Raw genomic sequence first — 15,356 nt, forward strand, 5'->3', positions numbered from 1 at the left:
TAGCTGGATTAGGTTTGATTTAATAAAACAGCTTGATGAAAAAATTAGGCATATTTAGGTAGCTGGTATCTGTAAGTGAGTACAATTTGATGTGGAACCAAACAAATCTTGTGATGAAGCCAATTTAAATGTGTTTTATTTGATATTAGCTTGACTGAATTGAAAGAGGACTGTCAGGCCTTGGTGACTGCCATAGTAGTGTTTTCATCAAGACCCATGCATTATTCCCTAAAAAATGTACGAGGAATACAGAAAAACGCATCTCGTAAAGTTTATGAAAGTGAGATCCACACCAAAATATACTGGGGTCTGATCTGGGCAGAGACCCAGTCGTTGTGCCATCCTGCTGACAAACCAGCAACAAACCTGTCACAGTTTCTGAAAGTAGTGGGGACCCACTACATTAGAAAGTATAAACCAAAGAAACACTGGGAACACAGGCAGGAATTCGAACACGAGGAACACAGAAGACACAGGACTGATGTGGAGAAACAGAACAGACATACTGAATAAGAGTAAGAGAAAAACACCGGCTTGGATCGACAGGTACTACTTCACAAGTGAAACACATGTGAAGACGAAAGAAAGACTGAAAAGGACAAAGGGAGGAAGTGAAAGGCAAAACATGGCACATGAGGTGAGAACTACAAAATAAAACAGGAAATAACTGAAACCAAAAACTGAAACTATGAAGCAAACCAACCAACAAATGGGGACGGGCGACAATATAAGGTCCATGGCGGAAGTAAAAATAAACATGACTTCCTCAGCAGCTCTCTGTGTGAGACATTCCCGGTCAGCCAGATACAGTAGCAGGGTATTTATAAATACGTAATCATAGGCAACTGGAGTGGCTGTTTTGTTCTTGAAGGCTTTTCATCACTGAACCGAGAGATTTAATCAGTCTACTCAGTCGTAGGGAGTCCCAGGTAGACACAGCTCTCTGAAACATTTGCAGGTAAAGTCATTTTAGCTACATATGAGTTTTTAAGTTCACATAAGAGTTTTGTGTGAGTCACCAGAGTCCAATAAAATAGGATGTGAATTGAAACCTCCTCAGAAGAGATGTCAAGACAGGACTGTAAGCTGCTCATAAGCTTTTTTGGGAAAACTTTGAAATAGGCTTTTGTCGAATTAGCAGCAGGACCTGGGGAAAATTCCAGAGGAACACACATAAATTTAATAACAGAACGGTCCTATACATAGACGGCGTGTCCAAGAAAATCAGGAGGAAATTCAATAAACACAGCCCCCATGTGTTTTTCAACCCAGAATCACACCATGGCAGATACCAGCCCACTCTGTGATGAAAATAAACTAAGATATTACCAGTCACGCAATTCAAGCGGAGATGTACTGACCCGTACATCGGTGAGACCATACCACCAGTGATCAAACCCCATCTGGTCCAACACGGGAGGGCCAGCTCCTCAGGTCAAGTCTCAGCGGTGTACCTTTATTTAAACAACAATAAGGGACACTCCTTTGAGGACGCCGAAAGAGAGAAAAGGGAAGGGGAAAGAGAAAACAGCCATCTGTGTCAGTCTAGAACAACAGCTCCTGAACAGAGGAAAATACTTATCAGCATCTTTAAATGCCATCTTGATGTTACTTCCAAGGCTGCTACACTCCTAAATCTTTCTCACATGACTGTCATGTCACTTAGCCACTCTCATGCTACTTCAAAGGTGTAAAAAAGAGGAGTTTAAAATCCTTCCACTCCCCGCGAATCAGTAGAATTGATGAGGCGTCCTGAATGAGTGGTGATATGTCAACGAGGCTGAAACGGCGAGTCCTCCTACTTTAGATATTTCCTCCACAGATACATACAAAGCATGTTAACTCACTTCACATGTTCATTAATTACATTTTATGGAAGCAAAATCTGTCATAAGCTTTGGTTATGAGCACAATGGCCCCTTCACTTTAAACAGCCAAATGCTAACGTCAGCATGCTAACATGCTCCCAATGATGCTGTTTACTTGCTGATGTTTAACAGTTCTAATGTGTAATAAGGTTGCCATCTTAGTTGAACATTTTAGCATGCTAACATTTGCTGTATTATCGGAAAACACAATGTACAGCTGAGGCTAATGGGACTGTGAGTTTTGCATCAGAAAAATCAAAAAAGGTTTGAGGCGAACATTCATTTTCGCACTAGATTTCACATCCATCCAAACACAAATGTTAACCTCATAGTGATGCAAGAGGGAAAGTTAGAGGGCCTCCAAAGTCAGGAGGCTTCATCCTTCAGGGACCATTAATCCATGAAGAAAATGAAACAGGAATCCTTTGAAGAGTTGCTAAGATATAGTCACACACACCAACAGACTGCCGTTGCCATCCCTAGTGCCAGGCCCCCACTGCTGCTAAAAATAAAGGTCCTCTCAGTTGCTCGCCATGAAATTTCCAAAAAACTGATTTGGAACACTTCACATTTTAAAACTTTTATTCCAACTGAAAAGGGAGAAATATGAAAGTAAAATATGGGGACTATTCATTTTCATAGTGTTGTGTATTATGTAAAGTGTATAATGTGTCCGTGTGTATTTTAGGAACATTCAGTTTGAGCGACCGTACAGATGACACAGGCTCCCTGCAGACAAGAGACAGGAAGGTTGTCCATATCTCAGCTCAGGATGTCATTAGGTTCCTCTCCAGGAAACTTGTTGAGTGTCACAGCTCTATTGTAAGCTGCTATAGTTGTAACATCAGCACATTTGGCCCGGGAATGGAAACAGATGGCAGTGACGTTACATAAGGAGGGTGCTGAGGGACGGGTGCCTCATGAGTGGGGCAGGGTTCACTTTCACTCCCTTTCCATTGTTAATGAGCCAAAACTTTCACTCTGTCCCGAGAGGTCGTTAACATTTGCTATTGGGTCCATTTTGAAAAATATGGCTTCTGTGCACAGATTGAGTTTCTGTCTGAAATGAGGCGTTATAAATCAATTGTGGAATCTGCCTTATATCTCATGGTTTTAGGCACTGAAAGGAGAATTTTACAATTTATATTTATCAGCTCTGACTCAGAGACCTTTCCGTTTTTTTTTTTTCCATTTTATTTCTATTCATGGGTTCTAAACAGAACAGACATCTCATCCAGACATGAATTTCATTGTTCATTTGTCAGAAATTTATTCAGTGCTTATCAGATGTTTTTAGTTTTCAGTGCTGTACGCTAAACACTTAATGAGCCTTCTCATAATTTCCTCTCAACTTCCAGGGCGGAGCAGATTCTTCCGCTTCCGCCAGGCCGCTTTGAGCCTGATGAACACCAACAAGCAATCTCTTCCACAAGAGGACCCCGATGCTGTGATGGTGGACTCACCCAAAGAGAATGAGGACTCGGTGGCCCTGCAGAGCTTCCCCTCACCCACCAAGAGCATTTGCAGTCCCATTGAGGCCAATGACACGCAGGGGCTAATAAGCTCAAGCCGCCACTCTTCCCAGGCTAGTGTTGGTCATGAGCCAGTTGATCAGTCATCTCCTAAACTCCCCTGGGAGAAGTTGTACCAGACAGAGGCGCACCAGTCCTCGACCGCCCTGTCAAACACCTTCCCCAGAGGAAGCATCAACAGCATGAGGCGAGCCTCGTCCGTCCATGAAATTGAAGGCTATTCCAATTCCAAAAGCGTATTCGGGGATCGGCATATAAGTGAAGGTATGTAGTACAGAACTAGCCATCACATCACTGAGTGACAATGCAAGGCATTGCACACAGGTTATAGAGTCGGTCTTCAACAGTAGTATGTATGAGCCACTACTTTATGCAATCTTTGCACTTATTATCTTTTCTTAACTGTGTATAAATGTTAAGGAAATGCTCTTCTTTATTTGCTGCCTTTAGACAATAACAGCCATGTCAGAGGTAATCATGTATTTCTGCATATGAGTTCATTGCTTGGTGCTGTTGTAGAGCATGATTTACAAGTAAGGTACATTTGAAATGGTTGTATACTTACAATAAGGATTTTGTCACATTGTCTATGAAGTCATATTATGATCATGTTAGCCACAAACCTGCTATCATCATGTGCTAATCAAAGCATTGCTTTCAGATTGACCTGCATGAATGTATGCTTGTGTTATATGATACCGCTAACGAGATATCATTCCAAGCTGTGCGAGCCATTAAGCACCCACTATCTGTTGGAAAATCTCAGACATATGCTTTCCTGTCCACATAGTCTTAGGCTCCAGAAAGATAAATTCTCTGCAAAATGATTTTAGTAAGAGGTACAGTTGCTCCAGTCCACACTTTTGCATTGATGCATGCCTAACCAGCGATAACTGCAGCCGGTCAAAACTTTGCTTTTAAGAAAATGTGAATTTGAGAGCTTTAAATGTCTCTAAATGAATCATCTGGTCCTCTAAATTTGTAATCGACTCTAATTCACAGCATAGCTCTCAGTGGCCAACCCTATTTTTAACATTATAAGCTAGCTGAGCTGTAGTGCACCAACCAGCCGAAGAGGTGTGTGCTAAACATCGCAAGCTGCTTCTGCACACCTGGCTTCACCAATGTGTCTACATGATAAAGAGCTATATGTCTTTATATGTGTTGTGACAACTTCATACCTAAATCGTGGAAATTAGGTTTAAAATCAATCAAGCGTTCCTTAAATCTTTGTTAAGTCCATGCTTACAAGACAAAAAACTGTAATTGTTTAACTTAATTCCAGCTCTTATCAATGGTACCATTTAAAATGTCATCTAATTGAAATGAATTTTACTTTACTGAGGGCACTAACACGTCTGCTATTTCTTCTACACCACCAGGCCCTTATAATCATGTGAAGTCCAGCCTGCTTGGCTCTACCTCTGATTCGAACATCAACAAGTATAGCACCATCAACAAAATCCCTTTGATTGCACTCAACTTCTCCGAGGGGACTGAAAAGAAGCCTCACTCCCCACCGACGTCCGAGACAACCATCATAGCACCGAAGGTCAAGGACAGAACTCACAATGTCACAGAGAAAGTCACACAGGTGAGTCGGGAAGCAACGCTTTGTTTTGATCTTACTGCGTCTTTAGCATCATGCAAGTCGTGTCGCAGCTTTGATAATGTGAAATGTAATTTGAAATGCATACTCGCATGGATTGCAGTGCTCAATAATCCTTGGCTCTGTATTTCAAAAATCCCAACTGGTTTTGTTTGTGGGTGGGAAGCTGGTAGAGGGATAGTATTTTGTCACTGCAACAGGAGCTGGTGATCCCATGGTTCACTGACGCAAGACATGTCTGTCTACTACGTAGGAAAAGGACACAAGGGAAAGGGTAATTGGGCATCCTGAAATCCTGAGGAAGCGGGGAGGATAGTCAAGAAAAAAGGGTTTCAATTCATACTCATCAACATCAGTGAAGGGTGATTGTTTAGAGGGGGGAGAGAAAGGACATTCCGCCGATCCCTCATTAAAGACATTCTTTTTTTTTTTTCCTTGCGAGCTCAAATGGAGGTTCATAACACTCCCGCGGGGTTTCAGCAGGGATCCCGTTTATTGCTTTAAGGACAATGCAGCAGGACCAGCAGTTCCTGTCATATGTCAGAAACAAGGGCTATCTGGTGGCAGAATTCCCTGTTGACAAGACTAGTAGCACAGCTGATGCCAATTTGCCAAGGACACCTAAGGGTGCAGGCTTTTGTCGTACATTTTGATTGATACCTTTGGTCTGATTGCATTAAATAGAAAGCCAAAAGGAATTAGGAATTATATATTTATATCAACATTACACTTAAACGTCTTTCAACAGATTCATAAATTAAGAGCAGCTTTTATCATGATTCCTCCCCCTCCTTGCCGACTTGAGTTCGGAGACATGAGTGAGACGTGAACAGCGCATCTACTTCCCCGGCTGCTTGCATGGGGAAATCTATAATTCATGTGTTGAACATAGGGGAATGTGCTCAAATGAATAGAAAGACCTGCTGCCCTCATCCTCACTCCTGCACTATTTTCTGCCAGAGGAGAGCCTTTTTCTCTTTGTCTGCCACTGCTTATTAAGCCAAAAACAGGGGACAGCGTGGCCTTCCAGAGCACACTGAATAATTTAAGGCGCAGTCAGAGTTTGTTCATGTGAGGAGATTAAAACAAATGTTTACTCACCAAAATATATGGAAAGAAATATCTACCAGCACTTGTTTGTATGGCTTTTTCTCCCCACTTCACGGTCAGTAGAATAAAATGCTCATAGTTTTTACCAAGTGTACAGAATGTGCTTCTCGCAAATGGCAGTCACATATTTCATGGCGCCGGGCAATCTACGTGTCATACTACAGTGGCTGCCTTTACTTAATACTGTTTGATGGCAGAGCACTTACAATAGTGTTTCACCATTGCTGTCAGATCATCCTTGAAGTCTGTGAATTACCTGGTGGACTTCACCAATAATTACCATAAGAATGAGGTAGAAGTTATCGGTGTACTGCTGTCGCCTCACAGCTGAAGCTGCTCAGTTTGAACCGGCCGGCTGGCTGAGCGCTCCGGCTTCCTCCCCAACACAAAGACATGCAGGTTAATTGGTGAATCCGGCCCGTAGGTGTGAGTGGCTGTTTGTCTCTATAGCATTTAGTTTTTCCTCATGGACGAGGAACTTTTGGAGGAATTTTTGCCCGTCAGAGGGAACGGTGTGTTAATTAAGTTCAGGGGGCAATATTTTATCTCCTGAAAAAGTCCTTACTCGAGGGATGGTGCTTTCCAAAAGTAAAAGGACTTTGGGGATTGGGCTCTACTTTTGTACTTCTACCTTTGTCGAGTACTTGCATGATTTTATATCAGCCACCCTTTTTGAAAAATCTGAAGCCACAAACCATTTAGTTTTTTGTGCTTTGACACGTCAACATGAGCCAGGTTTCTACCCAGAGTACCCAGAACCTTGAAGTTGCAGGAACTACTTTTCACAAGGTTCCTTCAGCTCATTGTGGTCTGTGTCTCTGCCGCTGCAAAATATAAATACCTGCGAGGATTAGGCAGATCAGATGTATGAAAAAGCCACAGCTGCTTTGAAATGTGATTTTTGCACACAACCATAAAACAGTGATTGTTGCTGGTCAATCTGTCAAACACTTTCTGCTCTAAATCCATGCTCAATGGACTGCTAATTTTTAAAAACGGTCGGTGAAATGAGACGCTGCAATTACTCAACCAATCAGAGTCTGACTGATTGGCTGCAATCTCCCGAGAAAGTACTTTCTGTGAGGTAAAATGTCTGCATAAGTAAATTTAGACTTTGATCCCTGCAGTGGAAAGGTTGAGTTTATGCAAGCGAGGAAAGCTTGTGTCTGAGAAAGTATACAATAGATTGACTGCAGACAAAGTTCAGGCCTTGCTGTTGCATAGTCAACAGCTATCGCTTTGTCATACATCAGCGGAGTTATTTGCCAAATCGTCTTGAATCTTTAGACAAGCAGACGACGACAGGTTAAAAGGGCTGATACATTTCGGCCCTAAAAATAGAACTTCTTAGTGATAAAAGTTCAGGGTACTTAGGCTGAAAATGTGGCTTATGTATCAGCCCTTCTAGGGTTTACCAAACATCTTGCCCAATGTCGATCAGGGTTAACTCCAGTCCCCCAGGAACCTCCAAAGGATATCCAGTTATCAAAGATTGAATTATTTGATTGGTTGGTTGGTCTGTTAGTTGGTTGGATGGATGGATGGATGGATGGATGGATGGATGGATGGATGGATGGATGGATGGATGGATGGATGGATGAATGGATGGATGGATGGATGGATGGATGGATGGATGGATCAGATTGTCAGAAGGATAATAAGAGAAACATATCCATTCAGACGTGTTTAAGAGAGTAAAGTTGCTTACTATCAGAGGCAGACATTTAGTGAAGTAGTGGTGTGTCTGGTGGTTTCCTCGCTGCTCTGACCCTCTCGTAACACTCCTCCAGGTCCTGTCACTCGGTGCTGACGTGCTGCCAGAGTACAAACTCCAGACGACCCGCATCGACAAGTTCACCATCCTCCACTACAGCCCCTTCAAAGCTGTGTGGGACTGGCTGATCCTGCTGCTGGTCATCTACACGGCCATCCTCACTCCTTACTCTGCTGCTTTCCTTCTCAATGACCAAGAGGAGCAGAAGAGGCGTGAATGTGGATACTCCTGCAGCCCCCTCAACGTGGTGGATTTAATGGTGGACATCATGTTCATCATCGACATACTCATTAACTTCAGGACCACTTACGTGAACCACAACGAGGAGGTGGTCAGCGATCCAGCAAAGATTGCAATCCATTACTTTAAAGGCTGGTTCCTTATAGACATGGTGGCAGCAATCCCCTTTGACCTTCTTATCTTCGGCTCAGGATCAGATGAGGTATGTCATCTCTAATGCATATATTTTTTTACCTGTTTTTTTTTTTTTCTTTTTTCTTTTTTTTCCCAGGGAGCTTTACTACACATCAGCTCTGCCATGCTTGCAGCGTTATCCATTCACTAAGTCCAGACTTGTGCCCCTGGGCCTCTACTTAAAGCCTGAATCTTTCTGTCTCGGCTCTGAAAGGATTACTTTAAATTGCATGTTTGTTTTTTTTTTTCTTTCCTTTTTTCAGTTTTTTTTTTTTTTTTTTTTTTTTTGAATGGTCCTCATTCTAGAATCCATTTACACGGATTAATGGCTTACCAAATGGCAATCAATGATGCATTTATGTGAGGAGCAGGCCAACAGGGCTGTGTGCACAGCTTACATGCAGATGTGAGATGGTCATTGGTAGGCCGGCTGCCAGGCCTGCTGGCTTGTTTGTTGGTAGGATATGTCCCCCTCAGGCTCTGGATCCACTTCAGTGCTTTATCGTGCTTTGTAGGCACTCCATTACACCAGAAAAGCTCCTGATTATAAACCATAATCATCTTTTCCACTGCTGCTGCTGCTGCGGCTGCTGCTGCCTCTGCTGCTGAGTCAGTTCAGTGAATGACAACAAATCAAAAAGAAAATGGACGTTTGTTTACCTCACAAGTCAATTGAACAAATAAATATAAAACATCAAATTTTCACAATAAGTGGAAAAACATACTTTCTTCCATTTTTTGCCCCTCATGCAGACCAAGATTATTTGTCACTTGTGACTTGAGTCATTCAAAAATTAACTGAAGGCAAAAGCTATTCTTTTCCCCTCCCAGGTCCATTAAAATGACATCATATACTGTGATGACATGCCGATGCATTACTTGAATTTATAGCTCTCCGGCTTATGATTTTCAGGCTGAACACGCAAGGTCCCGCTCAGCTGCTTTCTCATTCAGAAAATAAAAGCGACTGAGACAGTGGCAGATGGTTTTCACAAGGCTCATTTAATTTAGCAGCTTAATAAGACGGTTTTAACCTACAAGCGCTTAAGTAAACCTTTTGATTAGTGCAGGGAATACATTTCAAATAGATTTCAATCAATGTCTTGTTGCTTTTTAGCGCAACTTAGTCATTGCCGGAAGATTGAACACACTGTGAGTCGCATTATGCAAAATTGGCATCAAGCTGTGTTTTGTCAATAATAATAACTTTTAGAGGGACAAACAAAGGATTTACTTCAAGCTGTTCTGCTGTGGATGTGGTGGAAAAGAAGTTGAGTGCTTTGTCCCAACTTGAACCCCTTAAATGTTTGACAGAGTTCCCATTAGAGAGGAACAGACAGAGGGAGAGAGGGGGAGTGCAGTGCTGTGCAGCTGGGTTACATAATTGCTTGTGCAGGTACATTTAAGACTTAATTGAACTTTCATTAGATTGGAGAGAGCACTGTGTTTGTGGGTTTAACCAGTATGACATTTTAAAGGCCAACATTTCTTTCTTCATATTTGATATTAAGGTCTTATAATTGGTTGATGATGGTATTTCTCAGCACAGTTGTATGATGGGTCGCAAAGCAATAGTGCTTATACTCAGCGATGACCACAGAATGCCTTTAGTACAACTGAAGTAAATGTGGATTACACAATGTAATGGCTATAGAATAACGACACCATCACATTTAACATTGGTTCCCTGTCAGCCTTACTTTCACTGTGCCGTTCTCTCTGCCACTGGGCACAAATGCTCCCGGGGAAATAAAGCTGACTAGTGATACAGTCAGGCTGGCAGCCTGGCACCATTTCCATTCTCCATCATAGAGTAAATGAATGACTACACTCAAGTTTTTTTCCCCCTGTTGACTGTTTGTAGTTGCTACTCAGAGGGAAAAATGATGCCAACAATAGTACCACTTTAAATCGCCATGGGGAAAAAGTTGGCACTTTGCACTTCAAATAAAAATTTGCGGAAGAACAGTGAAGTCAAAGGTTTCATATGTTATACTGAAAACAGGTTGCAAATGATGCTTTCAGTCAGGTTTTATTGACACTGCCTTTTCCACATTTCTGCTTTCTGCAGCATTATAACCAAGAGATACAGGGTCAATAAAGCAGCGCAAAAGGTTTGGTTAGTGGTGCACTTTTAAAAGAACATCTTAAGAAAAACCCAGTTACAAAAGGCTGTGGAGATGTGAGTCTCTCCAAAAAGAAGCTATGTGTGAAAAAGAACAGCTTAGAAATGCAGACCTGTCGTGCTGCATAGATGTCCTTGCCTGGAAATCTTGAAAATATGTTTGTTTGCTACTCAAAGTGACTATGAGGAACTTCTAAGTGTTTCTGAAACAGCCTTGTGATTCCTCCGAGGATTATAACTGATCCGTAACAGTCAAGAGACAATCAGAGAAAGTCTGCCTTTCTTATATTTATTGTTAATGCCTCTGCTCGCGTTCAATCACATATATCAAATATAAAATCACGTACCTTATTGCGATTCATCCAGCAGTCTCTCTGTCACTCGCCTCCAAAACAAATGCGCACGGTGCCGGCATGTGTTAGCAAAGATCTTAACAACAGATTGTACCGCTTTTTTCAGAAGGGGCACTGAAATTGAAAAAAAAAGGAAAGCTCCTCATTGTTGCTTTAAACAAGTGCTATGTAGTTATGGAAAAGAAATTCAAACTCGAATGAGTTTAGCACAGACTATATTGATATGGTAGTTACCAATAAAACAGAATAAAAACAGAACAAACAAAGTGTTCACAGAAGAAGAATAATGTCCCTAAACAGTGTTTAAAGCTAGAAGGGTGGCAGGGTCCGCCAAATGTAAACAAAGTCAAACTATGTTTCCCGCAAAGACAAAGACAGTGCATTTGTTTAGTGTGTTTAGGCATGAAAATCAATAGATGAATTATTTTTCTGATCGATTAAAGTATATTCACCAAACATACATAGTGCACCTTTAATTTCCGTCAGAATAATCACAATGTGATTTTTCCTCTAAACAACTTCTACATAATGTAACTTTAACTTCATGAAACAAGAACGAGGGAAATGATTAAACACAGCGCTGACTCAATAGTTTCAAAAGAGGGTCTCTGTTGTTTGGGGACATTGACTCTGTCTTCTAAGGCCGTTCAGTAATTGTCAGGTAGATGAACGACCACATTAATCGGACGGTTGGTTAGTGTTGCTAAAACCCTTCCTGATGACACGGAAGCGGCAACAAACTCCCCGGTGGCGCTGGGTGAGTGCTGCTGCCGGTTGGCTGTTGAATAAATGAGGATTTATCTGTCTGCTGCTGCTGTCTTCACTTCTCTGGTCATTTGCCTTTGACCAAAGAACTGCGGGGAGTTGCCACTACAGTCGTTACCTCCATTGGGGAAGTGACTCTCATGATTTGTCGCCACTTTAGATTTGTTTTTGGTTTTTTTTTTTGAGGAAACCAGTCAGAGTGCACTTAAAGTGGGAGATGTGCAACAAAGATTGTCTCTTGATGAGAGAATTGCATGGCAAATGTCCAGTAGTGAACATATTAACATATTAACATTCAAGTGACTCCTCTACGTTTTGTTTAGACCACCACTCTGATTGGCCTACTGAAGACAGCGAGGCTCCTGCGATTGGTGCGCGTAGCCAGGAAGCTGGACCGCTACTCTGAGTACGGCGCTGCAGTCCTCATGCTGCTCATGTGCATCTTCGCCCTCATTGCCCACTGGCTGGCCTGTATATGGTACGCCATCGGCAACGTGGAGAAGCCGTACCTGGAGCACAAGATTGGCTGGCTGGACAATCTGGGCGTGTCCATAGGGAAGAGATACAACTACAGCGATCCGAGCTCCGGCCCCTCTATCAAGGACAAGTATGTCACGGCACTTTACTTCACCTTCAGCAGTCTGACCAGCGTGGGCTTTGGAAATGTTTCTCCAAACACCAATTCAGAGAAGATCTTTTCCATCTGTGTCATGCTGATCGGCTGTGAGTATGATATGGACTCTCTTATTCCCTTTGTTCTGTTTTTGGCTGCAGCAGAACTCGAAATGATTAATGGCGTACACTTCTTCTGATCCGATACGAGACAGATTGTGTTTACAGCTCAATTCATTCAAGTTAACAGCGTGTCTCTGCAGGGAAACACACCAAGCGGTCTGTAGAGTGAAGCTCAACTTATCTATTGATCACTTTGTCTGTATTTCAGCCCTCATGTACGCCAGTATTTTTGGAAACGTCTCTGCCATCATCCAGAGGTTGTACTCCGGTACGGCCCGCTATCACGCTCAAATGTTGCGGGTCAAGGAGTTCATACGCTTTCACCAGATTCCAAACCCACTGAGGCAACGGCTGGAGGAGTACTTCCAACACTCCTGGACCTACACCAACGGCATCGACATGAACACGGTAAATGAAAAGAATCACCGCCTCTCTCACTGATTGATAGAAATACTGTGTATGCAAGATTCTAAAAAAAGTTTTCTTTCTCTTGTCTGCCTTCATCTGGATTAACATCTCCACATTGGTAAGAGCAGGAGGTACATATTTTTTTATTTATTTATTGTCATTTTCGAGGTTTAAGGTTTAATTGGTAACTGTTTCAGCACTGTGTGAAATACCACGGCGGCGGTGTTGGTGAAAATTCCCCCTCTCATGTGCAAACCAAAAAAATTGACTGATGTAAATTGTCTGTATGATTTCATTACATTAGTTCAATGTAAAGAGTCACATTTAACACATATTTTTTCTATTATGTGCAGTCAATGTGAATAAATGAGAGATGTGTGATTTATTACAGGAAATGAATTAATATGAAGTGTTGAAGTGCGTTACTTTTATGTGTAATTCTTGAAAAAATAAAGATAACATGTTTCAGTTGAAGTTCCCCCGAACTGTTTATGTAATAATCAAATAAATGCATCAGGTTTGTAAAAGTCTGCATTCATTTGATTTGATCAAACCAAGTTATTTAATTTGCTCACATTGAATCTACATGATAAAGCTAAAATGTGACCCTTTACCTTGAACTTATGTCATAAATTGATCAAAATATTACATTTAATCAGAGTACTCAAAGTTGCACTATGTACGTAGTTTTGAAAGAAGGAAATTCAAACTGAAAGAAAGTTTATATGTACAATATTAAGAGGATAAACATATGAACTCGTAAATATTTGTTTGATTTATTTCTATCATAAACAAGTTGTCCTCAGAGGGGAATTAGGTCCACTTGAGGCAAGAAAGATGTCTATTCACTAAAACAGTATCAAATTGTTTTGCCCTTTGAGGACAGTTTGTTTATTCTGCTGATTCAGTCATGAAAATCAGTCGTGACAGTTGTTTTCCTTCCCTGTTTCTCTTGTTTTCTTCACTTTAAATTTATCCCCCAAATTGACATGAAGTCAATGTTTTTAGCTTTTTTTTAAATTTATGAAATGTATTGAATTTGTCTTGTTGTTATAGTGTAGTTATATATCTTAAAGCAAAGAAATCACATTAGAGAAGAGCATGAGTGTGAACAAACTACCAGCATGCACTGAAAATAAATCTAATCTTTTTTTATCTGCAATTATTTTTTATCAGTAGCTTCACTTATTTATTTGTGTGTTAGGCTTAGCCATTACTTTTATGTTCAAGCAAATATTCTGTAATCATTCTAAATTTGAGAGAATAACAGGGCAAGGCTCACAGCAAGACTTCATTCCCAGAAACTTCGACCATAAATCAAGATTAAATATGTATTTATTAATTTATTAAAGCAGCCCCATAATTCAGCTCCTCATATCCATCGCTGTAACTTCAAGATCTATCCACTGTTATGTATGCTACAAACAAGTGCAGATCATTTAATGCAGATACTGGTTAGAAAAAAGTCTGTTTTTCTGCTTTAACAAGTTATGTAATAATAATATCGCAAGCAGTCAGTTCTTCCCTTTAAAGTGGATGCAACGTCAAAAGTCTTGATTTAATCCCCGGCTCCTGCGAAATGAATGGATTTAGGGTATAAATACGGCCGCAGCGTCTTTGTTGCTTGCTTTTTTATCACACAATACATTTTCTCCTCACTTTGATATTATGTGTAAACCAGTTCTAGAAAATAAAAGAGACGAAGCCAAAGCTGAGCAGGCATTCTGCAGTGTGTTTACCTCAGGGGGGGCGGTTACGTAAAGCCAGGTGGCAGTTATTTTTATATGCTACATTTGTTATGAAAATTTCACAAAATCAGCAGTGGTTACATCTCGGTAGACTTCATATGAGTGCATCTTAATAAATGAACATGATAGTGTTAAGCCGTGATATCCAGCTGTGTTTAATAGTCTTATGCTCCGCAACATGTTTGTTATCATCCCGTGTCTTTATCTCTGAGCCCAGTAACAATGTCTCTTTCACTCACCTTAACACATCTGCTGCTCACAGCCTCCGCCGGGTTCGCTGAACGATCACCTAAATGCATCTAAATGCATCTTTGAGGCTATCGAACCCAAACTTTGGCCGTTTTTCTCACATATTTCTGTCTGCGTCGCAGGTATTAAAAGGTTTTCCTGAGTGCCTGCAGGCGGATATCTGCCTTCACCTCAACAGGAATCTTCTTCACAACTGCAAAGCGTTCCAGGGAGCCACCAAAGGCTGCCTGAGGGCCCTGGCCATGCACTTCAAAACCACTCACGCCCCACCTGGAGACACTCTGGTCCACAGCGGCGATGTGCTCACCGCTCTCTACTTTCTATCCCGCGGCTCCATTGAGATCCTGAAAGACGACATTGTGGTGGCCATCCTGGGTAAATACAACCCCTCCACAATTATGGGGCGCATCATCATGGGCAAGCAGATGATAGGAAGCAGTTATTGTGGCGGGTGAAGGAAGCTCCAGAGTTTGTTTTTATCTTCTTTTCAGCTAGAATATATTGTTTTTCTGTTCCACTGTGTACATCAGTCATACCATGGCTGTAACGGCAGTCTTTTTTCAAAGCCTCCCCGACTTATCACAGTGAGGTGAACAACTAAAAGTGTTGTGCAGAAGTTCAGATTGTGTGCTGAATGTCAGCATCAAAACCTGTTGAGACAAAAAA

At 41.5% G+C, this 15,356-nt stretch overlaps 1 protein-coding gene across 2 annotated transcripts in view; it reads left to right on the forward strand.

Annotated features, from left to right (window-relative positions):
* Window positions 1–15,356, forward strand: part of LOC119026383 (potassium voltage-gated channel subfamily H member 7-like) — a 47,568-nt gene that overhangs the window by 17,242 nt on the left and 14,970 nt on the right. Inside the window, exons 4-9 of one of the 2 annotated variants that reach the window (XM_037110727.1) lie at window positions 3,227–3,664; window positions 4,783–4,994; window positions 7,910–8,335; window positions 11,874–12,273; window positions 12,494–12,693; window positions 14,813–15,065. In XM_037110727.1, the coding sequence (XP_036966622.1) occupies window positions 3,227–3,664; window positions 4,783–4,994; window positions 7,910–8,335; window positions 11,874–12,273; window positions 12,494–12,693; window positions 14,813–15,065 (1,929 nt within the window). Of the gene's footprint in view, window positions 1–3,226; window positions 3,665–4,782; window positions 4,995–7,909; window positions 8,336–11,873; window positions 12,274–12,493; window positions 12,694–12,821; window positions 12,950–14,812; window positions 15,066–15,356 lie in introns of those variants that run through there. The other variant, XM_037110728.1, reaches the window with a different exon arrangement.

Source organism: Acanthopagrus latus, chromosome 9 (genome assembly GCF_904848185.1).
Source record: "Acanthopagrus latus isolate v.2019 chromosome 9, fAcaLat1.1, whole genome shotgun sequence".
NCBI lineage: Eukaryota > Metazoa > Chordata > Actinopteri > Spariformes > Sparidae > Acanthopagrus > Acanthopagrus latus.